General features: G+C 40.0%; 1 protein-coding gene across 10 annotated transcripts in view; it reads right to left on the bottom strand.

Moving 5' to 3' along the window:
• slc4a2a (solute carrier family 4 member 2a) overlaps positions 1-21,997 on the bottom strand; it is a 38,810-nt gene extending 16,813 nt beyond the window's left edge. For 2 of the 10 annotated variants that reach the window (XM_083541651.1, XM_083541660.1), the window contains exons 1-7: positions 19,090-19,579; positions 12,613-12,676; positions 10,335-10,481; positions 4,292-4,460; positions 3,858-4,117; positions 3,634-3,773; positions 1-11 (exon numbers count right to left, since the gene is read on the bottom strand). The exon at positions 1-11 is cut by the window's left edge and continues 216 nt beyond it. In XM_083541651.1, the coding sequence (XP_083397777.1) occupies positions 1-11; positions 3,634-3,773; positions 3,858-4,117; positions 4,292-4,460; positions 10,335-10,391 (637 nt within the window). In that variant the 5' untranslated portion in view covers positions 10,392-10,481; positions 12,613-12,676; positions 19,090-19,579. Of the gene's footprint in view, positions 12-3,633; positions 3,774-3,857; positions 4,118-4,291; positions 4,461-10,334; positions 10,482-12,612; positions 12,912-19,089; positions 19,581-21,784 lie in introns of those variants that run through there. The other 8 variants (XM_083541658.1, XM_083541652.1, XM_083541654.1 and 5 more) reach the window with 7 other exon arrangements.
• Between the last annotated feature and the right edge of the window lie 5,520 nt (positions 21,998-27,517).

The following is a 27,517-nucleotide window of genomic DNA, read 5'->3' as shown; positions in this document are numbered from 1 at the left end:
CGCCGTCGCTACTTCAACAAAGACACAGACAGCGAGACTGATTATTCGGAAAATACAATACATGTAAATGCAGATGTGAACGAGGCCAGAGCATGAGGCTGCAGATGGAGCTGTGCGCATGGCCCCCGAGCCACGCCCACTCCTGCGGTTCAACAATTTGCATAAACAAATAAGTCATTTCAACACTATTAACACAGTGTCTCCATTTAATCAACTGGGTTACAGGCTAGGTCATGCTAGGGATAGGGCCGAACCTGAAGAAAACAATCTTTGGTGCGATTTCATGTGAAATGTGGAAAGTGTGGAAATGGCAGCCAGTTTAAAAAAAAAAAAAAAAAAAAAAAAAAAAAAAGAGAGATTGTGGAATGTGAACATTGAGGAAATGTTTTAAAAACATCTTAGTAATTGCTCTCGATCTCTTTCTGTTCTACATATTTCATGTAAAACAGCCAGTGGTGGACAGTAAAGTAGTAAATGTAATTTGTCACGTATCTGTACTTTACTGAAGTTTTTCCAAATTAGGGAAACTTTTGCTTCACTACATTTCAAAGTCAAATTTCCTTTCCTTTTTACTCAACTACATTTTGCAAATTCAGTCGTTCCTTTTTATTTATGAACGGATAAAAACGTATCTGGTCAAACACGCAGCGATCCACTAGTCAGGGTCGAGCGCTGCATTTTGACAGTAAGCATTAACCTTTCGAGGAATAATCCAAATAAACCTTAAACCAAAACTGCACACAAATCCTGTTATTTTATTTGGTTCTGAAAGAAAATTGTTTAGATTCAAGGTTTTTGGACTCATGATTGAGTGTTAATAGATATCAGTGATTCATTAATATCATTCTTTTAATAGATCGGTGTGCTGAGAGAATAACAGAGTCTTTTCACATAACCTGAACTGAGTACTTTGGATGCTAAAGAACATTTGAAGGTAAATAATTTTGTACTTATACTTAATTTATTTTTTAAGTGAAAGTGGAGTAATATTTTATCGAGTATATATATTTACTTTGTTTTTATTCATACTGTCACTTCATTGAATTTGCGCTCTCTCTCTCATTCGCTCTCTCTCGCTCTAATTACGGTGAGGAGATCTGGGGTGCAGTCAGCGTTCACATTCATCCCAAAGGTGTTCAGTAGGGATGAGATCAGAGCTTTATAGCAGATGTTTTTCTTCAAAGCATGTAAACCAGGTCTTCAAGGAGCTCAATTTGTGCACAGGGGCATTGCTATGCTGGAACAAGTTTTGGGTTTCCAAGTTCAAGTGAATGCAACATTTTATTATATCGCATCTAAAGACGCCCTGTACAACTGAATGCCTCCGGCTTTGTGGTAACAGTTTGGAAAGGAACCACATATGGCAGGGAAGGTCGCCAATACTCTTGGAAATATAGTGTGTGTGTGTGTGTGTGTGTGTAATATATATATATACATACAGTGAGGAAAATAAGTATTTGAACACCCTGCTATTTTGCAAGGTTTCGCACTTAGAAATCATGGAGTGGTCTGAAATTGTCATCGTAGGTGCATGTCCACTGTGAGAGACATAATCTAAAAAAAAAAAATCCAGAAATCACAATATATGATTTTTTTTTTTAACTATTTATTTGTATGACACAGCTGCAAATAAGTATTTGAACACCTGAGAAAGTCAATGTTAATATTTGGTACAGTAACCTTTGTTTGCAATTACAGAGGTCAAACATTTCCTGTAGTTTTTCACCAGGTTTGCACACACTGCAGGATGGATTTTGGCCCACTCCTCCACACAGATCTTCTCTAGATCAGTCAGGTTTCTGGCCTGTCGCTGAGAAATACAGAGTTTGAGCTCCCTCCAAAGATTCTTTATTGGGTTTAGGTCTGGAGACTGGCTAGGCCACGCCAGAACCTTGATATGCCTCTTATAGAGCCACTCCTTGGTTATCCTGGCTGTGTGCTTCGGGTCATTGTCATGTTGGAAGACCCAGCCTCGACCCATCTTCAAAGCTCTAACTGAGGGAAGGAGGTTGTTCCCCAAAATCTCGCAATACATGGCCCCGGTCATCCTCTCCTTAATACAGTGCAGTCACCCTGTCCCATGTGCAGAAAAACACCCCCAAAGCATGATGCTACCACCTCCATGCTTCACAGTAGGGATGGTGTTCTTGGGATGGTACTCATCATTTTTCTTACTCCAAACACGTTTAGTAGAATTATGACCCAAAAGTTCTATTTTGGTCTCATCTGACCACATGACTTTCTCCAATGACTCCTCTGGATCATCCAAATGGTCATTGGCAAACTTAAGACGTGCCTGGACATGTGCTGGTTTAAGCAGGGGAACCTTCCGTGCCATGCATGATTTCAAACCATGACGTCTTAGTGTATTACCAACAGTAACCTTGGAAACAGTGGTCCCAGCTCTTTTCAGGTCATTGACCAGCTCCTCCTGTGTAGTTCTGGGCTGATTCCTCACCTTCCTTAGGATCATTGAGACCCCACGAGGTGAGATCTTGCATGGAGCCCCAGTCTGAGGGAGATTGACAGTCATGTTTAGCTTCTTCCATTTTCTAATGATTGCTCCAACAGTGGACCTTTTTTCACCAAGCTGCTTGGCAATTTCCCCGTAGCCCTTTCCAGCCTTGTGGAGGTGTACAATTTTGTCTCTAGTGTCTTTGGACAGCTCTTTGGTCTTGGCCATGTTAGTAGTTGGATTCTTACTGATTGTATAGGGTGGACAGGTGTCTTTATACAGCTAATGACCTCAAACAGGTGCATCTAATTTAGGATAATAAATGTAGTGGAGGTGGACATTTTAAAGGCAGACTAACAGGTCTTTGAGGGTCAGAATTCTAGCTGATAGACAGGTGTTCAAATACTTATTTGCAGCTGTATCATACAAATAAATAGTTTAAAAATCATATATTGTGATTTCTGGATTTTTTTTTTTAGATTATGTCTCTCACAGTGGACATGCACCTACGATGACAATTTCAGACCCCTCCATGATTTCTAAGTGGGAGAACTTGCAAAATAGCAGGGTGTTCAAATACTTATTTTCCTCACTGTGTGTGTGTGTGTGTGTATATATATATATATATATATATATATATATATATATATATAAATAAATAAAATAAAATAAAATAAAATAAAATAAAATATTCTTGTCAGTTTTAGTTTCTTGTCATGAGTTCCTGAACGAATTAGAGACCGGGTATATTTAACGCCAGAATGTCCTCTAAGGACTTTTCTTTTCAGTATTATTCCTTTTTCTCCTGTTTTTGATTAGATATGAAAAAAAAAGAAGATTTAAAATAGGGAAAAAATATTTTTGTAAGCTATATAATGGCATGTATTATATTTCAGTGTATTGTGTTCCAGTTTTAAATTCTTCAAAACATATTCAGCGTCTAGTTGCTCCGATTTATGTTCCAACCCTCGTTCGGTACAACAAACCTAAAGGTTTTACTTGTTATTTTACAGGTAGGTGTTCCCACTCCCACTCACATGGGTGGAAACAAATCCCTAAAGACCTGGCTATGGCTCCTGGGAAAGGGCAGTCCCAAAGCAACGCTTCTAGTTTATGGAGATCAGCTTGAGTGTATCCAGAATAATAATGTGTGTGAGAGTGTGTATGTTCTGACTCACTCGGTTGTAGTGGCGTCCTCGGGGCTGGTGCTGCTCTTGTGTAGGGCCGACTCCGGGACAATGGAGAGCGGACGAGACGGAGTGTTCTGGTTATTTCTGACCACAGTAGTGCCGTTGGAGTCTTCATCACACACAAAGAACTGTGAAGGAAAAACACGAGCAGGGAGTCACGGATAGGGTGACACTTTGTAAGAGTGTGTGTGTGTGTGTGTGTGTTTGAATACCTGTACTAGCTCAGCATGGGCGTCAATGTCGGTGTCAGGTGTAGGTGAGGTGGCGTTGTCTTCTCCATCCTGGGGGCTGCAGTGGTCCTCCTCTACGTCATCATCTTGTTCATCCTCCTCGATAGTGGGAGCTCCGCCACTGCTAGCTGAGCCCCGCCTCCTCCCACTCTTCCTCTTTCGCCCGCTCTTCTTCCCCCGGCTCTCAGAGGGCAGCCGTTTGGAGAGCGGCTGATGGATATGCAGGGGTAAGTGACGGTGGCCTGAATATTGCACCAAAAAATAAATAAATATTTAATGTGGCTAAAATTAATTAAACTTGTTGGATAACATTACATACATTAAAAAAGTATTATAATGCAAAATTATACAAAAAAATATGAAAAATCATTTGATAATGATATCTTGAGTTTCCTGGAGTTTGCTGGTGATCTCACCCTCCAAGTCCTCCTGGTTGAAGGTGCGGTGCTGCTCGAGAGGTAGACGCGGTGCTGGGGAGAGGATCTGCTGGAAGCGCTGCACTCCCAGAGTCTTATTCAGGTCCCCGTCGTCTTCATCGTCGATGTCGTCACCATGCCGACGGGGAGAAAGGGGCACTGCAGCTGACTGAGGAGAGGAGCAGACACATGAAGAACGACACTTCAGGCTGTGCTTCCAGACGCATTACAATGCATGATTCTAATACAGTATATATTAATGACGGACATCTTTATAACGGGGGCTGATGCGATTCACATCTCGATGCATAGTCAACGATACATAAAACGGTGGGTCACAAATTATCGGTCACTTTCTAAATAATTCAGAGTTCAGCTACTAATAATCAAATTAAAATAAATCAGGTTTTACCGACGCAAAATATGTTAAAAACAACGCATCAGGATACAAATGGCAACTTGTATTACTTTTATGATGCACACTTTCTGAATTCGATGCATCACATCGCTAACGTTCATGCATCTCATGCACGCAGATAAAGATGTAGTTGCCAGAGAGCAAGCCTAGAGGGAGACACGATGTCTACTCGAGGCAAAACGAGCGCAGTCTAACAACTATCAAACAATAAAAAAAATAACAAATTATAGACCACGTGTGAAATAATATGCAGCTGAGAAACATTTATTCATTACCATACTGCAGTTTCTCTCCAAATGAAGCCACTCAGTCTACAAGGCTTGGATTTCATTATAAAATACACGGGCTGTACATGCAGCTGAATAGATGAAGCTGAAAAACTCTACGGTCATTTCTCTTCATCATCCTTGATATGACGTGCTAAAAACACACCGACGGGATTTGCTCAAGGACGAGTCCTGAACACTGCCTCTCTCGCTGACATTCCAGACACCGACTGTGACTCAGCACCCTGAATGCAGCTCTGTCGAGCATACATTTGCAAAAGCACTTAAAATACTTGGGCATGGTGCTTTTTTTTTTGGCTTCAGCTGACTGTGGAGTTAAAGCTGTTAAACTCTAGTGTACCGTAGGTGCAATTAATTGACAATACCCGATGCTTCAAATGACTGGCTTTCGTAAGAGGAAAGTGCCGCTAATGACTTTAACGGACCTTAAGGTTTGATAATGCAGATACAGATAAAGCAGACGTTGTTACATCTCTGTGCTCCAGTGACGGCCGCTCTTGATATGGGATGGAAGTGTAGTGAAAACGTAGTGCTCGACAATAAGATTATCAGTGATGAGCGATGCATCATGTCACAAAGTCTCATTGATGACACAATAAAGACGTGGTAAGGCAAACTACTTTTGCGTGCTCAATGTTTCTACTCAAAAAGGTATTCGGGTGGAGAGAAATTATGAAAGTATAATAGTCAAAATATCTGAAAAATATCAGGCCCACTGGAAACAAATTAAATATAAATAGGTAGTTCAATCGCCTGGTGCAAATATGAGGTGGTATCAAAAACATTTCTTGACTAGTTTTGTACCATGCCAACTGATGGCAGCACAAGGATGCATGCAAAGTCACAGGGAGCACCGACCTTCATAAGTCAGTATGCCAAAAAACATCGTCTTGTGTACTATTCGGTCCATGTCTGCAGTCCATATTTTATCATGGACAGCAAGTTACAGCAAGATAATCCACCGTGTCACTGAGCTCTCCTCACTGTTGAGTGTTTCGCCGGAAACAACATGATCTCACTTCCGCACCCACCCTACTCGCCAGATTTGGCTCCTGCGGACTTCGCCCTCTTCCCGAAGCTCGCCTTTGACACTATTGCGGGGATCCAGTGCGAATCTCAGAAGATGAAAGTGTGTGAACGTATTTGAATAAAGTACCAGTGCTAATCTCAAAACTCGCCTACACACTCTGGGCTAGGAAGAATTCCGCACACTCTCTTCTTATTACGACCAAAGCTTATTCTGTTATACACGGTCCTAAAAAAGAATCTGATGTGGACAACAAAAAAAAGTTCTTGCAGCGACGTCTCTTTATTCGTGAAAAAACCAGGGCCCATGTAAACTAGCATTCCTTGGTGTTTTCTCTCAAATTCGTTGTAAACTACGATCCTCATTCAACTTTTAAACATCACTTCGTAGAGTTGTGCAGGAGAATTTATCGGTTCAATGTATCTAGTCTCTGATCGAATTTAAGAGCCATCACTTAAATAAACGCATGTGATTGGATCAGTAACAGTAATCAAATGTAATAAAATGTGCTCCAGAAGCTGGGTGATGTTTAGAAAACTGCTGAACTAGATGTTTTTGATCTTGGTGCTGAGATAATATTTTTTTATATTTAAGTAGTTCAGTCAGCTGAGATACTTCGCTGGATCTGCATTGGAACCACACTCCAGGGGGTTGATGACCCCTGTTCTGAGGAAACAAACCTGGTATGGGTTGGCATTGAGCAGCACTTGTTCTCATCGTTTCAGAGATGTTTTTCAAAACGCTCCCCCACCTATGCACCCCAATCCAAACTCTCAAAGCTCGTGTATTGGGTTACTCTTTCCCACAGAAACTGTGCTGCTTCAGTGTTGTTCTGGACACTATTTTAATATTGGACACAAAGCTCATCCTAATAGAGGCGATCGCGTTACTTCAGAGACAACGGCCTCGTTGAAAACGTGCTGCTGAAGCCTTTTCTTTTGCCGTGGCCTTTATTACAGCTGCTGACCTTCAGGGCAATCTTGCGAGACCAACGCTCTAAGAAGAGACCTTTAAAAAACAAAATGACGTCAGTCAGGAAGTCGCAAGTGATTAAAGTACAGGGTGTTTCTGCCGATGCCGTTATCTCAGTAATCTCAGATCAGGATCACAGTGAAAACCCTGCTTCGGTGAAGCGGTGAAGCTGCCCACTGCACCATCCTGCTGCAAATATCAGCGTGGTTTGGAAAAAAAAAAAAAAATACACTTTAAATTTTAGCCACTCACTGATGAACCCGATTCTTAAAATGGTTTCATAAGTACACAGAAGCTGGAGTAAACAGGAAGTAGTCTTGATTGTTCCTACCGAAAGGTGTAGTTGTTGCTCTGAAATTACACCTGATTTGTCTGAGAAACCTTCCATTGAGAGATTAGATCATAGGACGGTTTTTAAGCACTTCGTGGGTTGGTTATAATACTCACCTTGGGCAAGTCCATGATGTCATCCCAAAACTCTTAAACCAAAGCAGAGAGGGAGAAATGCAACTGATATCAGAGAACAACTTAGAAATATATGATTGATGATATCCTCTGGTGAAGTTCATGGTCTTGATAATCCCCTGCCCATACAAGTAGGATTGTCCTGACATATCCTGAAGGACTTTAGTGCTTCATTTTTTAATGACTGGGATGCTCTGGAAAATCTACATCCACCAAATTGATTAACAGAAAGAGACTAAAGGCTCGTCTATATATTGTCTAAAGTTCTCTCTGCCCATGTTGACTAGAAACATACATAATATGTACTAAGGACATTTTTTTCCCTTTGTTGGCTCCTGGCAGAGGATCTCACCAACTGGTATGGGACATCACAATTCGTCACAAAAAGCATCTCAATCTAGTGAAACATTATATTGCTCCAGCTGCGCACATAATATGTCCTTCCAGCAGCGAAACGGTTCTGGGAAACCGACTGTGTGCACGCACAAGTGCCCCATCACCATAGTAACAAGAAGCATAATTATACTAGATGTAACTGCTGAAGAACCAACAGCCAGTCGTTTCAGATTGTCAAGCACCAGTGTCACACACATACAGTAAACTACACACAAACCCCACATATCCACAAACTTACACACTACTGTGTTATGCCCAGAGATTACTCGGGGTAAACCAAAGCTGGTTTTAATAAGTAAAGCTGCGTTGGAATGCTGGGGTGTAGCAGTTGCGCCATTGCATGTCACCCAGAGCGGTGGACCGACCTAAAGTTTGTCACTGGGGCAACTAATGTTTTGTCACTGGGGCAACACAATTGAGGACTTGTGTGTGAACCTTTAGGCTGTGTTCATGTTATCAGTTTGAAGTGACACGAATGCAATTTATTTCAACCCCGTTGATCTTTTCCAACAACACACGGTCATCCAGCATACACCCCAGCAGCTCATTATAAACAATTTGAGATACACCTCTCTATACAACCGCGTTCAATGTAATATCGTTAACCATTGCTCATGTTTCAGCCCAATTACAGATCCAAAAACAATTACAAAAAGCCCAATAAACTGTAGACGTTTCCTTTTTTTTTTTTTACAAGCATTTCACACATTTCTGATAGAAGGACATAATCTGCCCTGTAATCAGTCTTTAATTATATTTCTTTACAATGTTATGCCTTTGATGGTAAACCTAAAATAGCAGCCGCAGACTAAATGTATACAAGACCAATCTGGCAACCCTGTCACAGTCCATTGTTGTTCCTTCTCAAAAAAATTTTTTACATGGGGCAGGGAAAATCCTGCCCCTCTGGACCTTAACTAACACTTGGTGCATTTCCCACGTATTGCCGCTAATGTCTCTAGGGGGAGCTAAATTGCACACTAGAAAAATTAGCAAAACTACGCATTTTTGGAAAAACCCTTTTTTCTATTACAAAAATATGATTGGTACTGTACGACTGATATAAAAGGTTATATTCTGCCCCTACTGGGGGAAAAAATATTACTGGATACTTAGGATTAAAAATTAGTTTATTAGAGGAACAGCACATGTAGGACATTTTGGGGACAAAGTGAAAGAGGCCTGATTGAAATAGTTTGGACATGTGCAGAGGAGGGACATGGGGTATATCGGAAGAAGAATGCTGAGGATGAAGCCACCAGGAAGGAGCCTAAGAAGAAGGCCAGCAAGGCGGTAAATGGATATGGTGAAGGAAGACATGCAGGTAGTTGGTTTGAAAAAGGCAGATGTAGAGGACAGTAGTATGGAGACAAATGATCGACCCCTAATAAGAGCAGGCAAAAGAAGAAGAAGGATACAAAGGTCTAATTCATAAGAACAGTCAGTATATTATTCAAAAGGATTTTTCCGAACAGATTTCAATGCCATCATCATCATCATCCACTGTTTGGCAGTGTATCTGACTATTCAGTGGAAGAATGGCGCCTTGATATCTGGGGAATCGATTAAAGCAAACCTGAGAAGAGCATATGAGTTACTTTTGGATTTACATGTTAGAGGTCAAGATGTGCTCGAAGCAAAACAAAAAAAAAACCTGATATTCCGAATTGTGCAGGAAAGCTTGTGACCTTAGCCTTTAACTAGGGGAACATAATTGTAGACAAATATCATTAAGGTCTTTTGCATGCTGCAGGATAGTTACTGACCCAATCTGCTATAATAATGTTAAAATTGAATTGAAATACATTGACATTGGCTTCGACTGCTGAGAAATCGTGAGCTCAAATCCCAACAAAGCCACTTGGGTCTGGGAGCCAAGGAACCAACACAGTCCATGAACTGCTGTTCTAGTCTAGTTTCTCTCTCTCTCTCTCTCTCTCTCTCACACTCTCGATCTATCTATGTAACTTTCCTGCCAATCAAAAACATCCGTAACACCCTGCAGAACAGGTTACATAGGATAATCCTCTGAGGGCAACAAGACCGATATGTGGCTACCTGAAGTAACTTAAACAGCAGCATGAAAAGGTGAGGCCCCGCACGGCCTTCGCCCTCCCCGGGTAGCTGTTATGTGAACATGTAATCTGGCAGCTGACCAAACTGAAATTGTGTGTGAAGGAGGGGAACCCATAATGTTGGCATAACGTGCAAGCACCAAGTCATACCTATAATTAGCACGATTTTTCCCTGAGATATAATTTAGGTCTGTGGTAGAACCTCAATGAGCAATTAAACAGACAATTTCCTGTTTAAATATCTGGCTCAGTGAATAAACCGCAAAAGTCCTTTGAATTGCTGCTACGCTACAATCGGCACACTGTATGAAACGATAAGCCAAACAGATGGTCGCTATTTGATTCGAGTACAGTAAATTCAGGCAAAAAGAGGTGAACCAGCAATGTAAATTCAGATACTTACATGTCCAGTCAGTCCAGCAGTGGCGATGGGGTCCCCATTATCCTGAGTGTCACTCATGGCTTGGTGAGTTGAATGTGGTGTGTGTCCCTGGGATTAGCCTTTTTCTTTTTTGCTCAGACTCAGCTGGGAGGTTTTGGAAAGCATAACCTGAAAGCAAAACACAAACCAACACTTAGTGATTTGTCGCATCTAAATAACATCTGTTGGAGCATCTTTAGGGGGAATCAATGTTTACTTTCTACAACAAAAAGACCTTTCAAAAGAGAGCTTTTTCTAGGAAAACTCTAGGAAACAGGCTGGATTGTGATATTGTGGATGTTAACATCTGCTTGGCCAGGCTTTAAACCATTAGTCAAATGTATGACACTGCGATTCTCTGAAGCGTAATCAAAAGGGCAAAAAGGATTTCAAGAAAACCGAGTACAGCCTGTTAAATCGACCCAGGCATTACATGTGGTAATATATTGCATCACGTCTGAGCAATCATTTGTCTTTTGAAGCTGAGCAACTCTAAAATCCACCCCGAGGCCAATTGTAAGTAAATAGCACAGACAAAAGAGAAAGGAGAAGAGAATAAGCACTTGCTAAATCACTGGTGTGCTCTTACAGTAGCGTTCCAGCACACAAATAACATCAGGTACGCATTTAGCTACAAAGAAAGCCGAGGTGCACAATAGAGCTCGATAAAGCACCTAAACAAAATCCAGTCAGCTGAATTTTTGGAGAATTGATATAATTTCATGCATCAAGGCTTAAGACTGCATTATTTAACCCCGGGCGACATGTTCATCACCAATCGATCTGCTCAGCTCAAACGATTACTTTGAATCAAAAGTCATAAGGAACTCCGTGTTTTCAGTCCTGACCCACTTCCTCCGACTCTGCACCTCGTCGCTCAAATTGAATAATAGTTTCATTTTTCTTCGGTTTCAAAACTTCTCTTACTGAGCAAATGTCATGTTCGCACAAGTACTTTTCTTTGTTACAGAATCGAGTTCAGGAGTCTCGCTTCCTCGTTTCGTTGCTGTGCAGAGCATCTTTACGAACATATAGCAAGAGATGTCTCTATAGAGAGAGCGATCACTAGTTTGGGACGTGTCCGAAAGGTAAAATCCGCACGAATCGGTGGAGGAGCCTTCCAGATAGGTAAAGAGGATCAAAATCACCACGAACATCATAAACATGTGTAAATATGTTTCTATATCATTACGTTTGAAAATCGCTATTTACAAACACGGTGCGCAAAAAAGCATGTCGCCACCTTGAGGCCACTAAGAAGAAAACGACATCGGTTACCACGCCTGCCAGCCAAGAACAGGAATCTGAAGCGACATTGAATACAGTCTCACTGAAAATTTACTATTATTTTTTTTTCAATCTTCATCTGTCTATTGTAGGTGAGCTTGTAACCAGTGCATCCTCAGATTCCAGTTCTTCGCTGACAGCAGTGGAAACCGATATGGTTCTCTTCTTTTGAAGCTTATCCACCTCATGGTTTGAAAAGTCGCTCTTTAAGATGCTTTTCTGCAATCAAGCCTCGTTTCCTTTGTCATCATGTATGACTCATGAATGACTTTTGTTTTTGACGATTAGGATAACGGATATAAACGTCCCCAGTTCGCTCGTGTCAGTTACGTCCATGTTACAACTTGTGCCAAAAACCTGATAATTCATGGACAAGCATTTACAGATTGTTTTCTTATCCATTATCAGTGATGACAAAAGAAACAAAAGTTCTAAAAGTATAATACGATAAAATTTTTGTAACTCCAAAAAAAAGAGCTGACTCATCCATAGTTCTCAGGAACAAACCAGAGTCAGTGTTGTTTTGATCTCACGTGTAATGGCAGTGCCTAATGTCGCTGCCAGTCTGGGGACCTGCAATGTGATCGAGGACGAGGGAGTTGCATTCCTCGCACTCAAAGCACCGAATCAAAGTCTCTTTAAACCGGCAAAGCGGTCCGACCTGAGATGTGGCTGCAGCTGCCACATTTAAGTCAGCGGCTTTTTTGCTTGCAAAATAAGCAGAATTCAGAGAAAACAGGAAAGGTTTTTTTTTTTTTTTTGGTTAGAAAGGAAGGGCTGTGAATGAAGGGCAAATCAAAAAAATATTTTTCCATATCCATTGCACAGAAATGTGGAGCTTGAATTTGTTGAGGCTGGACTTAAAAATACGGACGAGACAAGCCTGTGGAAACCAGTACCGTCTGGATATATGCAAAGAAAATCGAACCAACAGCATAAAAGTCAATCATTTCTCATAGAAAAAACAACTCACCTTTAAGTGCTCACTGCAGGGAGCCTACAGGCACAGCGGTCATTGTAGTGCGATGGCAAGCCTACTGTAATCCTGTCCAGGCATGGAGCAGGAGAGAAAAAGCAAGGGAGAAAGAGAGGGAGAGACAGAGGGTGGGGCAGACAGAGAAGAGAAAAGAATGTGATTGGAGAAGAGTGGTGTTTTCTCGCCTCGTGTCATGCCCTGCCCCTACACAATACCCCCGCATTCCCACACACAACCCCTAACACTCTGACACACATGCACATGCACACTGTTCAACCAACCCCCCCCCGCACACACACACACACAAGTAGGCTTCCTCCTTCTGACAGACATGTGACTACATGACTTGGCTCTAGGCTTAAACTCTTCAAAGCTCTCCATACACCCACCCACACGTTAAACACACGCAGTACAAGTATCCCAATGTCAAATCAGATACTCGAGGCTCCTTTCATTAAGTTAAAAAGCCAACCGTCCACCTAAGAAGTGAATAAGCAGGAAATCAAACATTCGTCGCTCTATTATCGTTATTACCGACTGGCGTTTCGACCGTACACAATCCTAGTTTATCCTACTAATCCCGGGGCGTCTAGCGGACCATTACGTGCTATTCTGCTAGAATTATTGCGCTCAGTGTTCCCAGAAAGGATGGTACTTGATGTTCACCAAATTTAGAAGCATCACGCTGTTATCTGTGGAACTTATCGGGAAGCCCGAGGAAGGACAGAAAGCTTTTCTATCTGAGAAAAAAAAAAAAAAAAAAAAAAAGACGTAATATTAAGAAACCCTCTGACGTTTAGACAGCACGTGATCTATATCACAGGACTTTGTTGTTTGTTTTGCTTTTTTATCTGTTTCTAAAGTTCTGAAATTGATTTACAAAATTTTGACATAAAAAACAACAAGAAACGAGGTGGTTTCAAATATTGCTACTGACTTAAATGGGACACAAACACACACCAACATATGGACAAAAGGACACATGATTTTCCACACATATGTGGTTCTTCCACAAGGTTGGAGGCAAACAGTTGTGAAAAATTTCTTTGGATGCGGTAGAATAAAATATTTCCTTCACTTGATCTAGGAGACCTAAACCTCTTCTGGCACAAAGCCAGCTCTATGAAGTTATGGTTTAAATAGGGAAGAATTGAAGACCTTGAGTGGCCTGCTATAGAGCGCCGACCTTAACCCTCAGCAGTACCTGATTTATGGCACAAATCTCCTCAACAACGCGCTAAAATTTTGAATAACATCTTCCCAGAAGAGTGGAGGTTATTACAACATCAACTATGGACTAAATGTGGAATGATGTCCAAAAATGGACATGCACTGCCCGTCCGAAAAAAGTCACCACCTGGATCTAATTTAGCAAATACGCAAGAGCCTCCTATTGAATAATTACTGCATGGATGTTTATGTTCTTAGTTAGTTAACCGTAAATGATGCACTAAATATCTTCTCATTCATTCAACAACCATGTCGGAAGACACGTCCTGTGGTCGAAGGGTTCAATTATTGCCATGCATCAAGCAAAGAAAACATCTGAGGAGATGTTGGTTTATGAATTGTCCAACGCATTATTAAAAATTATAAGGATAGCGGGGAACCATCATCTTCGAGGAAGAAATGCGGTCGAAATAATTGTTTAATAGTAAGAACATTTCCACACGTACAATGCAAAGGGAACTTAAGGGATTGGGACTAAACAGCTGTGTAGACTTAAGAAAACCACTTTTCAGGCTAGTCGCTTCAATTTGCTAGGGAGCATAAAGTTTGGACTCTGGAGTAACAGAAGAAGGTCATGTGGTCTGGTGAGTTACTCTGTTCCAGAGTGATGGGCAAATCAGGGAAAGAAGAGAAGTGGCTAAACTGATGCACCCATCATGCCTAGTGCCTACTGTACAAGCCTGTGGGGGGCAGTGCTATGATCTGGGGCCGCTGCAATTGGTCAGGTCTCGGTTCAGCAACGTTATGTGCCCAAAGAATGAGGTCAGCTGACTAACTGAATATACTGAATAACCAGGTTATTCAATCAATGGATTTATTCTTCCCTGATGGCACAGGTAAATTCCAAGATTCATCGGGCTCAAATTGTAAAAGAGTGGTTCAGGGAGCCTGAGACATCTTTTTCATGGATTGGCCACCACAGAGTCCAAACCTTACCCCCATTGAGAATCTTTGGGATGTGCCGGAAAAGACTTTGCGCAGTGGTCCGACTTGAATATATAAAAGGAATATATAAAAGTTGAAGAAATTGCCATTTGAATTAAGTATTGACCTCGATTACATAATAAATTGGATTGTTTCTCTTGGAAGTTCCATAGAACTTTGGAAAAACAGGTCAAAAAGGTCTTGAAATCATAAATTAGAGGAACCATGCCAGCTTTAATTTTAATCTAATGTTTGGTATAAATCAATATATAGTTTTGGTCCACAACCCTCAACCAAATTTGATTTTAGATTTAAATAAAAATCTAAAATCTACGCTTTCGTAAAAAATCGATTTTTGATTCGCACAAATTGTTTGAAATGCGACTTCTCTTTTATTGACTAAACACATGTTTCAGTGAAGCACGGCTTGTCAACGGCTATAAAACGCTTCCTTACTACACTTGAGCCCAACTGACACGATTGGATTTGATTACTGCGATGAAGCGTTGAAGTGTCTCGACCAATCAGATTGTGTAATTGCTGTTTAACCCAGACAGACCTGAGCCAAAAGTACTTTGTAGTTATTTAGGAGATGAATGAAAAAAATCATTGACAAAAACATGCATTGTAACCTTCTATAAAATACAGAAATACTACAGCACTTGAAGCCGACATCTTTTTACTTTTTTTTACTTTTTGTTTTGTTAGAGACAGCACCAAAATGACCTCCTATAGACTTTCATTAAGCATGGTTCAGTCCAAGATGGCAATTCCAATAAAGAATTTAGTTCATTAAAATTTAGCAGTTTCTATATTTGGAATATCATAGACATTTTTTTTTTTTTTTTTATGAAGCTGCCAGTCAAGGAAGAATGCATAATATTTACACATCGTTCATTCAAGGTCTTAATTGCAACATGTTTGGTTATAGGATCAAGTGTTGCCTTAGTGGTGTTCATATAAATAAACCTGTCTGACAGCTGGAAAAAAGTGTTTTCATATGTCGCCGATGAAAGATTTCGGTGGAGTAAATATAGGACGGTGTAGACTGAAAGCTTAAATCCTGAGAGTCACCTGGGAGAAAAACAGACAGATCTGAATACCTTCACAAATCTAATAAATGATGTTGCCTTCTAGAACAGTTTAAAATGTTGATGAAAGGAGAACTATCTAAAGTCAGCTTACCTAAAATATCATCTTACCTGCAGTTTCCTGTCTGTTATTTTTTTTTTTTTTTTTTTTTTTTAAGACAGGATAGCTCACGTGTGAAGCGTTTTCACTTTTTTTTCTCACGAGCTTCGTTTTTTTTTTTTTTTATGGTCGAGTTAAACTGCAAATACGGAAGAGATACCTGCGATGTATTCTCCAGGAACGTGCAACATGTTCGTTTTAATCAGCGAGCCGGGACACAAGCGTGTCTTATCGGTTTGGCTTGCCGCCAGACTCGCACGTGCTACGTTACGTGTTGAGTTGCAGGGGAAAGTGATGACGTGTTGAAAATGCTAACCGGAAAACTAACGGTGAACCAATTCAGTCTCCGAAAACAAAAAACTCTACAAGCAAGCACGTGACAAAAACACGTTGTGGTATAACACTGCGGTACTCCTTAAACCGTTAACATTTAAATGCCTGCGGTTCGAATACCTGTTACTTAAAGCATTACCAGATATTTGTGATATTTTGAACGATCTCTGGCTGACTCTGTTTTAGCCTCAGGAGGCCCACGTCCTTCTCAGTTTGAAGTTCTTCCTGTTGATAAACTGCAACTGGCCCACAACACGTCCGATTCGTTAGATCCGGTGCAGAAGCAGAAGCAAAAGAAAACCTTCGACCTGAGCAGGAAAGTGGAGCAGAGAACCACTGCTGTGGACTAAACAAACTAACACACTCGCACCAAAAATAAGAATCACTGAGCCTAAATCCAGAGTCTATGCTCAGACATCCTTGAAGATGTCAGGGGTATTATTTTAAGGGTTTGAAGCTAAACCAAAGCTCTACACTCCCTGGGTTAAATTATGGCCTGGTTTTACCAACATTCCAGAAATGTGACCGGTCGTAAAATGAAATACATGGGCGGTAAGACTGCACCGAGGGAAAAAAGAAAAAAAACATCCAAAGACTCTTGAATACATCATTATTTGGCCATGATCTTCCACATAAGCATTGCAAATAACCAGGACTGAAAGGAGTTCAATCAATTAAATATGTTGTGTACCCAACTGAATAATCAGTCCACACAAAGAACCTATTTTTAGCTTTAGGCACAAGTCCAGCTCTGGAGGGTCAAGTCAAGAAAAGTCAAAGATACCTACTAAACATGGGTTGGGGCTTTGGGAAGAAAGGTCACTCCTTTGTACCATCTCTTTATTATCAGACATTAAGTTACCAACATAATGTACTTATTGAGAGGTACGATCAGGGGCACATCTTCTGTACTGCCGGTACGTGTACTCGCTTTGGCAAAAGATTGTGTTCATAGCAACTCTATTGTGAAAGCTTTGGAGTGTGGCTGTGAGGATTTGGTGGACATAAGCTATAGTCTTTTACTGGAGAAATTCAATGTATTAATAAATAAATCAAGCTAGAGCAGTGGATGAATGGATGAAGATGGATGGACGGACAGAAGTCCTCCATAATGGTCTAAAGTATAGTGGAAGGGAATACAAGACTGGATTACTTGTTGAAACCTGAAAGACTTGATAAAAAATGATAGGACAGATGGATGGACGAATGGATGGATGGATGGATGAATGGTTGGATTATTTAGTAGATGGATGGGTAGATGGATGAAGGGACAGTACGTATACTTGCTTTGTCAAAAGATTGCGTTTATAGCTTCTGGGAATGCTTTTGGAGTGGCCATATAAGCTATAGTCTTTTACTAGAAAAAGTTCAATGTATTAATAAATAAAATCAAGCTAGAGCAGTGGATGGATGGATGGAGATGGATGGATGGACAGAAGTCCTCCATAATGGTCTGAAGCATAGTGGAAGGGATTGGGTCCAGCGGGCAGGTGGTAGGATTACAAGACTGGATTTCTTGATGAAACCTGGACGACTTGATGAAAATGATCAGACAGATGGATGGACGAATGGCTGGATTGATGGATGTATGAATGGACGGATGGATGGATGGGTGGAGGGACAAGACTGATAAGACAGGTAGATGAATCGCTAGATAGATGCATGCATGGATGACTATGTAGGAAAATGGATGGATTGATGAAGGAATGACCAGGACCAGGTAAGATGTAACTTAGAGCTGATTTCAAATCGTTGCCCCAGCAACAAGATCATGCACTGGATGTGTAAAGGGATACCGATCCGACACGGACATACAGATCACTGATGTAACTTTAAAACCTTACTCTAAAAACGAATTAAAGCTACAACGCCTACACATTCCGAGGTAAAAGACACGTACTACCAGCACAAAGGTTCTCTCAACCTCAGCGAGAAACTGAAATACAGTAGAATAAACTATATTTGAGTTCTGAGAACTGACCTCCCGCTGATGTTGCAGATGCAGAGATTGCACATACGGGCTCCATTGTGCACAAGCCCACTTTAGGTCAGCGAAGATCTAAATGACATTAACTAATCTCTGGTCTCGATCTTGAATTCGATTGGCTCACTGCTGGCCTGACAAGAGCTCACAGGACACTAGAACAGGAAGTGGCGAGCATGCGGAGAGCAGGGGAACCCCTTTATGAAAGAAACTCTTTTTTTATTGTTCTCAATCATTCGTCCTAGTAACACCTAATATCATCATGTATCGCAATACTCTATAAACACTCTCTATATTCGCTCCTGTTTATTTCTGGAACATTTCTGCTGAAGGTCTACACAAGGTGAAAACCAGAAGTCTGACTCAAACTCCTGAGGCTGAGAATAAAGTCGAGGTTTATTTCCGTCACAAATCTATGATTCAGGAGAACTAATGACAAATCTGCTCCTACTACCAGGGGGGATTTTTTTTGGGGGGGGAGCGTTTTAACAGGGGAAAAGTACACATGTCATTTATTTACATTTCCTACTTCTTCATAGACTCTGGTACAACTTTCAGTGGCTAGATAAGACATCTAGATATCTTCTGCATGGACATTGTGTACTTTTTTTGAACATACAATGTGCTCTACATATAGTGTGCCTTACACACACACACACACACTTCCTAAACCACAGGGATCATCAGCATTGTTACTGTTATAGCTACAGCACTAATTTATGATCCAAAAAGCAATAATGAAACACTACCACCCCATCACACACACACCCCATTCGTTGCTACAATCACAACATCAGACATCCCATACTGACCGTGAAAACAAAACAGCTGTCTGGATCCGTGTGTGATGTTGTAACTCCAGTCTTTTTTTGTTGTTGGTTTTTTGTTCCAACACACAAACCTGAATTTCTTCTAGGAAACAAAAAAAAGGGCCTGGTTTTTCTCCTCCACCCCCCAAAAAAATCGAAATCGAGCCATGAAAATGAACGAATGGAGGAAGAAAAGTAAACGTGGCTCGTGGCTGCTACACAGGCAACACGTGGAGCTGAATCCGGGCTGGATTCGGGTGGAGGATTCAGCTAATCCGCATCATTACAAACCCGATTTATTAGCGTTGGACTAAAAAACCGGTACAAACCATCCAAATATTCTGAGAACCGCCATCAAAATCCACGAACTGTCTCGTATTTCCTGTGTAGCTCCGAGCCGGTGGGGTGAACCGGCAGACTGAATGAGCGCCTGAAGGAGGCTGTACACAACAGCAAGCTCACTCCCAACCCTGCCTGAACCCACAACAACAACCTCACTCAATGTCCTTTACATTTATAGTCCAAAATCAATCATATAAAGTTCTTTAATTAACAATGTTATGGTTCAGCTTTCAGGCTATGCTTAAAACAGCATCCTACTTTACACCTGCTTGAGGCAAAAGTCTCTCAAACAACAACAATTATCATTTCTAGCAAAAAATATAAAGTGCAAAATCGTTTGGATGGAGATTTTGTTGGTTATAAATTAAAAAATATTCAATACTATACTATTTCTAATCCCCCCCCCCCCCCCCAAGTGCCATTACAGTGTATGTATTACTTCCAATATACTGTATTTTTGTTTAGCTACTTTTTAGTTTTACTGAGTATCAATGATATAATCAAAATACTTAACTTTTTAACTTAAAAACTCTACTTAACTAGATTTATGATTTAATATATGTACATTTGACTTTACAATATTCGAATTGACTGTTAACAATTCAACTTTTTTCAATCAGTCAGTCAGCTATGGATATTTGGTTTTATGTTATGTAAAATGATTTACTTATACTTGACTTTGTTTGTCATTTTCTTCATTAATTGGAGAGCCCTTCTTTTTTTTGTCTTTTTGTTCAATCTTTGTTTCATTCTGGCACGTTGAAGAGGCGGTAATGTCCATGTTGGATGATGCCGTGTTGAGGTGTACAATTCATATTTTAGGAAATAAACCCTCACAAATCAACTGGTTTTGGCTTTTCATTAACACGTGTCTTGGTGTTGAGGATTAGTGCATCTTTGAGCCTGCGTTCAATATGAGGAAAATACTCAAGTACTGTTCAAATCAGATCCTCCAAGACTTTTACTCAAATTTAAATCAAGTCATATTTGATATGGTGACTTAACTTGTAATGGAGTTTTACAGTAAGGTATCTTATAATTTTACCTCTGGTTCAAGACCTTCACACTTTAAACACTTAACACTGAATTTCTAGTGCTTTTTTCTTGTGAATGATTTCCTGAAGAGCAACAAATGGCTCAAAAGTGCAAAAAAAATATCAAGCTTTTAATTGTCTTCAAAACAAATCTTTTATCAGAATGTTCAAGAATTTAACAAATGCACTCTCAAGATCTCTCCTGTGCAATAATTTCCCCATTAAACAAGAAAATTTACTTATTCTGTCTTTTTGGATGCAAAGGTGAAAACCTGATAATGGTTAAATATGTTTAATGGATGAAAATTAAAATTAAAATATGTCCAGGTGCACAAACTTTTGAAAATATCTTTTAGGGTGTTTTGTTTTTTTTCATTCCTTAAAAAAGATGATTATCTGGTTATTTTCTCATTGTTCATTTTTCTGGTTCATTCTTTCATGCTGAAGAAAGAAACAATAGAAACCGTCACAGAAATTGTAATGGTTTCCACTACAAATACCATTATACACCATCAGCTGATAACCATTAAACCATTCCTGAATACTTTCCAGTAAATCATAATCATTATACTAAAGAAACCATTGTAGAACTGGAATCTGGATGTGTAATAGTCCCTATTGGTCTTTACTGGTGTCTAATAGATACCATCATATGATCTGCAATTTGACAAATGTTGTTCTTTTGCTCCTTAATGGTATCCCGTAAACATGACATGCCAGCAAAAACATTCAACAGATTACCAATAGAGACTATGAGGGACCATTATAGAGTTTTTTTCGAGCCACTACAATTCCCATTATAACCATTACCACAATCACAAATTGTATGTGGTTGCTTATTTCCTGATCAATGATATAAAGCTTAATATTTTCATAGGACTGAACAGCACATACCTCATGTATGCTTAAAAAGCGTATAGAAGTAACATATTGCATGTGACTCTACGTTAACACACTATTCTGCAGAGGAGTGCACAGTTTTAGACATAGCAGTGACTCATTACTGAAACAAGATACAGTAGCTCTACTTCCCTACAGAGCAGGACTGTGTTGCCAATAGATAAGACAAAATTCTCAAAAAGTCCAAGAATTGCTTTTGGGGATTTTATTATTCACTTAGACATAAAAGTACCAAATTGTACAGTCAGGGTGTTTTGTATTTTGAGTACGGATTCTACCTCGAAACGCAGACACGATGCCCAGCTTTAAAAGTCATGTTACCGATCGAAAGATTTATAGTAAAGGCACAAAAGATCTACCTTTAAAGGTACCAACCTAGCAACAAAAAAGTAGCTCCTTTGTCACATTCCATTCGATCTTACCTTGCTTAGGCCATCCTGGATGAATCCGGCTTTTCAATGTATGAGGCAGTGCACAGTGTGAGATTTCCTGAGGGAAAAAGTCAGGTCCTTGAAGAGAGCAGACTTTGTTGGAGACGAACCAGGAGTTGGAATCAGGTGCTGGTGTGTTTCCACAGGGTGCTCTTAGAAGAGCTGTTGGGGCCTTGACCAGGGGACACTTTATAAAGAGAAGCACGGCTTGTGTGTGTGTGTGTGTGTGTGTGTGTGTGTGTGTGTGTGTGTGTGTGTTCATACTGTGCTTTGTCTACGTGCGTTAATTGGTCAGCTTTTAAATCCCCAGGGAATAAGGAGAAAGGGAGCAACAACAGCGAAGTCACATTGCAAAAGTTTGGCAGCAAACAGATTAGCCTTTAATTTCACAATCTATTATGTCATTGTGGATCTGTGCACGCTTGGTTACACACTAAGTCATATCCTGATGTGTGTGTGTGTGGGAGTGTGTGTGTGTGTGTGTGTGTGTCGGTCACATGACATCCTTACAAAACTGCTTGGGTTTTTTTTGTTGTTCATTAAAATTAAAATCAGCAAAAAAAAAAAGCATAAAAAAGACAGCATGAGTTTGTAGATGTCCTGCTTATGTAGCATGAACGTGCTGTTATTTTAACACCCAAAACCTTTTCCTCCCATTGTGATCCTTCTGTTCCGTCTTAATGTGTCCCTGTACTGTGACATTATCCTTTTATATTCAACTTCACTTCAACAACAATATAAAAAAACGGACTAAAATGTCCATTCTGGATTACTGTACATTACAGGATTGCGCATTAATAGAAATTTCAACATTCATCTTGTGTTATTTTTAGTGTGATTGTGTCGCTTTAATGTTTCTCTAATTTCTCAAATACTAATGGCCTTGAACATTCAAAGTGATAGAGATTTTTTTTGTGTATTCATCAAAAGTTTCTGGTATTTATGGCTATATGCTGAGAATCATGGCTAACTGTGGGAATCGCCACTGTGTTTTACTCTCATTAATTAAAATGATTTGATAATCATTACACAAATAAAAAATCATCCCCAAATAAATCCAATAATTAACCCGTGTTGGAAAAGCATTGTCGCTGAATGGTTACTTTGTCACAGTAAACAGTGGGTCAGAAGTAGTGCAGGCTGGGAAAAGCACACCGTCACACATGGGAAAAGTTAATATTATTACATTTTCGAAAGCTACAGAAGGAAAGAAAGCTGCTTTATTTTCGTTAACGGCGGGACGTATGCCAATTCAGCACGCAGCAAATGTTTACGCTTCTTTTCAACCACACATTTAATTATAGGTGTGTTTTTTGGCTCATTTCAAGCACAAATATTATGCATGATGCAGCATTTTTTTTAAGGATCCCCACGTTTTTGTTTTTTTTTTAATATTAACTATTAAGATATTTCAACTTATCACAGCTCTCTATAGGCCCACCTTTAGACTACAGCAAATTTATATTCACCCCACTTACAGGTTTACTTCAAAGATTTTCATGAATGCTGTTTGTGTCTATAGGCGTACAGCTAAAGTTTTCCAGGGCACTCTTTTTTTTTTTTTTTTTTGGGGTAATGCTCAGGATTCAAGACCACAACATTTTTTTGTTAACGGTGGAGGCTCCTTAGACTTACAAGTGAGGCTGAATACAATCCTAGCTGAGGCCTTTGCTTAAACACCCAAAGGTTTTCTGGCAGTGCTTGGAATTAACCCCTTAGACTTCCTTTCAGAGAACCTTAAAGCCATGGTTGTGAAAGTGGGCTCCATGATATACACAATATAAACAAAAGATTGTGGAGACCTCACCATATGGGCTTTTTGAACACCCCCTTCAATTTATGCTGTTATAATAACCGCCACTCTTCTGGGAAGATGTTCCACTAGATTTTGGAGTGTGGTTGGGGAGATTTGGGCTCAATCATCCACAAGGGTGTTAATGAAGTCAGGTACTGATGTGTAGTAGATGCCTGGGGTGCAGTCAGCATTCCAATTCATCCCAAATGTGTTTAAAAGGGTTGAGGTTGTCAAAGCTCTATGGTAGGCCACTCAAGATCTTCCTCTACATCCCATTGAGCTGGCTTTGTACACATGGACATTGTTATGTTGGAGCAGGTTTGAGTCTTGTAGTGCAAGTAAAAGGAAAATTCAATACAATTGTATGCTTTTGACTTTGTGGTAACAGTATGGGTAGCATATGGCTGAAAAAGTCAGGTGTCCCACTACTTTTAGTCCATTTTGTGTTTGACTAGGAGGACCCTGACAGTGTTGCATGTTTCGCGATCACATGACAGTGGTTAGTATTAGCGATAAGCTACAATAGTTTCACGGGGGAGAAAAATACATTGAAATTAAATACCAAATTAAAAGTATAGAGAATGTGTCAAACGAAATTGTACTCAACTGAAAGTGGAAGTAAACTAAATGCACAGGAACTTGTTATGTAAGAGATAAGCCATTGCTATTAGTTGCACAATATGATTACAAAATAAATACTCAAAACTTGACAATCCTATTGCAAATTTACTTCAGTAGTTAAGAGAGGGTTTTTTTTTTTTTAATGAAAGAATTGTTAATAAATATGATCACTCTTTTACACTCTGCTGGCATAAATCAGAATCTCTAACTTACATTTTTTAATATTCCCAATAGTCTATTCTCTTTATTTCATAGCTTTTCTCTCGTCAAATCATGTTACCAGGATTAAAGGTTTGAGGCTGTTCCTTTAACCATTGGTTTGATCAGATGGTCAGAGAGCGCTCTAGTCAGAGTTCGCAAACTGCATCTGCAGCAAACTGCACGAGCTCAAATACATTCATGTGGATTTAATATCTAGGATTTTTTTATTCCACAATGACAGGGAGGAAGAAATTTATTGGGTTAACTATATATACTTAAAAGGACATCTACAACACAGGCATTTTAAGAAAAGCTTGACATTCTAAAGAAAGATCAGCAGAAACAGTTCAAAGCAGTTGTTAAGCTTTTTCATGAACCGTTTAAACTTTTGCTTTTTTCTTTCCATTTTGATCTGCACAGAAACGCATAATTTGCCTTCCTAGGAAAACCGTAATGCATGAGAAAAAGATAAAAAAAAAAAAATCATTTTATGTGGTCAATATCGAAGCTTTTGCTAGAGATGACCTATGTAGATGGTGCAGCTGTGGCTACAGTGAAAGGAGACTTGTTGAGATGTGTTCATTGGGTTTCTTGCTTTAGTATCGGCAAACTGGATTTGTTCCGATAATGCCCTGGTCTACATGATGTCTTTTATGAGCAACTGTATTTATTCTGAGATTCATGTGGGATTTATGTCACTTTTACACGCAGGTTGGCTTAATTAAAATATGTATGCAAATTTGAATGTCAACTAGCTACACCAGAAATTTCACACTTTATTATTCAGTTTTGATTTCCTACTTACAGAACTCATACATCTTTCATTTCATAATGCAAAAATTCAATCAGTGGAAAAACAGCATGGAGTGAGATGTTTGATTTAGGGGCTCTAGGTTGCATGCATCCTGAGAAAAGCATTGAAATGTTGAAGGAACAACTGGCACTATGTCTCACCTAAACATATTTTTGAATTTGTATTACTATACAGTAACTACAACATTCCTACAAGAAAACAGCAAAGATGTGGAGCTCCAGATTCGTTGAAAAGGATTTCTCGCATAGGGATTTTAGCAGAAGGTATCTAAAATCTTAAGAGTAATCACATGTTCACACGATGACGGTCTAAGAAGACACAAAGCAATTCCTGCTGACGATTCTGTAAGAACTTGCACAAGGCCTACGGAGAGCATCGGGGGAAAGAAAGAAGTAGCTGTGTGAGTGTGTGTGTGTGTATTCTCGGACATCTCTAAAGTCAGTGCTTTGTGGAAATGAAGAATAAGTTGAACTGTTATAAAACCACAGCAGAGAGAATTAACAAAGGTTTTGGCATCGGTAGGAATCTTCATTTCCTGACCTCCACACGGCGGTTTGGCTTTAGTAATTACATCCGTCTCGAATGTCCACCAGAGAAAAAGGAACATGCCCACGGAAAGTTATTTCGGCGTCAAAGCCAAACAACGACCCGCAGTAAACTAATTCAGATAGTGGGAATCGAAACAAACCAACCCGCCGTGTCAAGAGTGGTAGACAAAAGAGTGGCTCCTGTAAGCCCATAATTGATGTTCTGCTGACGTTAATACGATACGCTGAGATACGCACGGTACCTCGGTGTGGTCCTTGTTACGTCCGTGTGAGGTAAAGAGGGTGATGGGAACCTGTGCTGCAGATCAACAGAGCTCAAAGCCCCGATTAAGGATCTCATAAAGAGAGGCTTACGGCTTGCATCTGGATACAAACGTGACTCCGAAGCAACGTTTCTCAGGGGAACGAGGAGGGATAAAGCACACACATCGACACACAATTAAATTGATCTATTGGGCAGGGTCTATTGGCTTGTACCGGATCATGTACGTGAGCCAAAGACAAAGAAGAGGGTTCACTATATTGTTCTGAATATACTTGCCTTCAGGACATCTAATTGTTGTAATCTATTAGGCTAATCAAGTCATTTTGCGCTTGTTTTTTTTAAGAGCTGTTTATATGGGAACTTGAATATGAATACTTGAATAAACTATATATGTTGGAGCCATTTTGCCATTAGTGGAACTTTTAATGATTCGAATTATTTATTTATTTATTTTTTGATAATACGTTCTCATTAACAGATCGCTTCCATAATGTTCATTTGTGTACACAGAAATGTAGCAAACTCTAAAAAATCTGACTCTGTGGCTATGTTTCTGCTTTACTGACCCCTCGATGACTCCTTACCCCACACTGGGAACCAGTGATGTAGAACATGTTCTCTGAGATTTTGCCTGAAAAATGGCCGAGTACTGAAAATGTGTCCGAGCGCAATTAGTGAAGGGTCAGGACCTTTCTGAACGGTGCAGGCAATGACGAAGAACGGAGCTAACAGTTAACCCAAGCCTACTGATTTTTAACTCTTTATCTGGAAGCTGAGCCTAATAAGCAATAAAGGTCATGTAATTGATCATTCTCACCCCCCCCAAATGAAGACTTTTAAACACGTAAACAGAAAGTAACCGGCTGTACACGTTTCCCTCGCCAGCGTTTCTGTGCTTAAGCAAGACATTACATTGAAATTTCCACTTTGACTTTCATCGTCACGTCTGATCGTTTCAACTCGAGTCTACATTACAGACAAAAGCTGTTCGACAGGGGCATAGGCAGGAATACATCTCGTCCTACAAAGTGATGCAGCGGCGCTTTAATGCAAAAAAATCGTTCGGTTCTCATGGGATCGTCTCATGCGTTCGGGATTAATCATATTTTAGCTCGCCATTCAGCCGAATCTTCGCTCCAACTCCTATAGTTGCAAAGTGGTGATGGGAAGATCGGATCAAAGAACTTGGATCTTTCAAAATCGTTCATTTCGTTACTTTGAAATCACCCTCATAGGGAGTCACGTGACACAAGGTCAAACGACTCCGACTAGAAGAGTCGAGAGGTAAATGACTCAGTCACATTAAAGAGTTACATTTAAGCCTCGTTCAAAAAAGGAATCGTTGATGAACGACCATCGCTACACTCTCTTCACTACTCCTGCATTGGATTTCTCTGGACTTTGTATGTCAATGGAAATAAGTAAATGAGGAAAAAAGCTAAACATTTTTCTCCTGTTAAAGAAAACCGTCGCTACACTA

The sequence above is a fragment of the Silurus aristotelis genome, assembly GCF_946808225.1.
Source record: "Silurus aristotelis genome assembly, chromosome: 5".
NCBI classification, from domain to species: domain Eukaryota; kingdom Metazoa; phylum Chordata; class Actinopteri; order Siluriformes; family Siluridae; genus Silurus; species Silurus aristotelis.
This window is presented reverse-complemented; position numbering and strand designations above follow the sequence as displayed.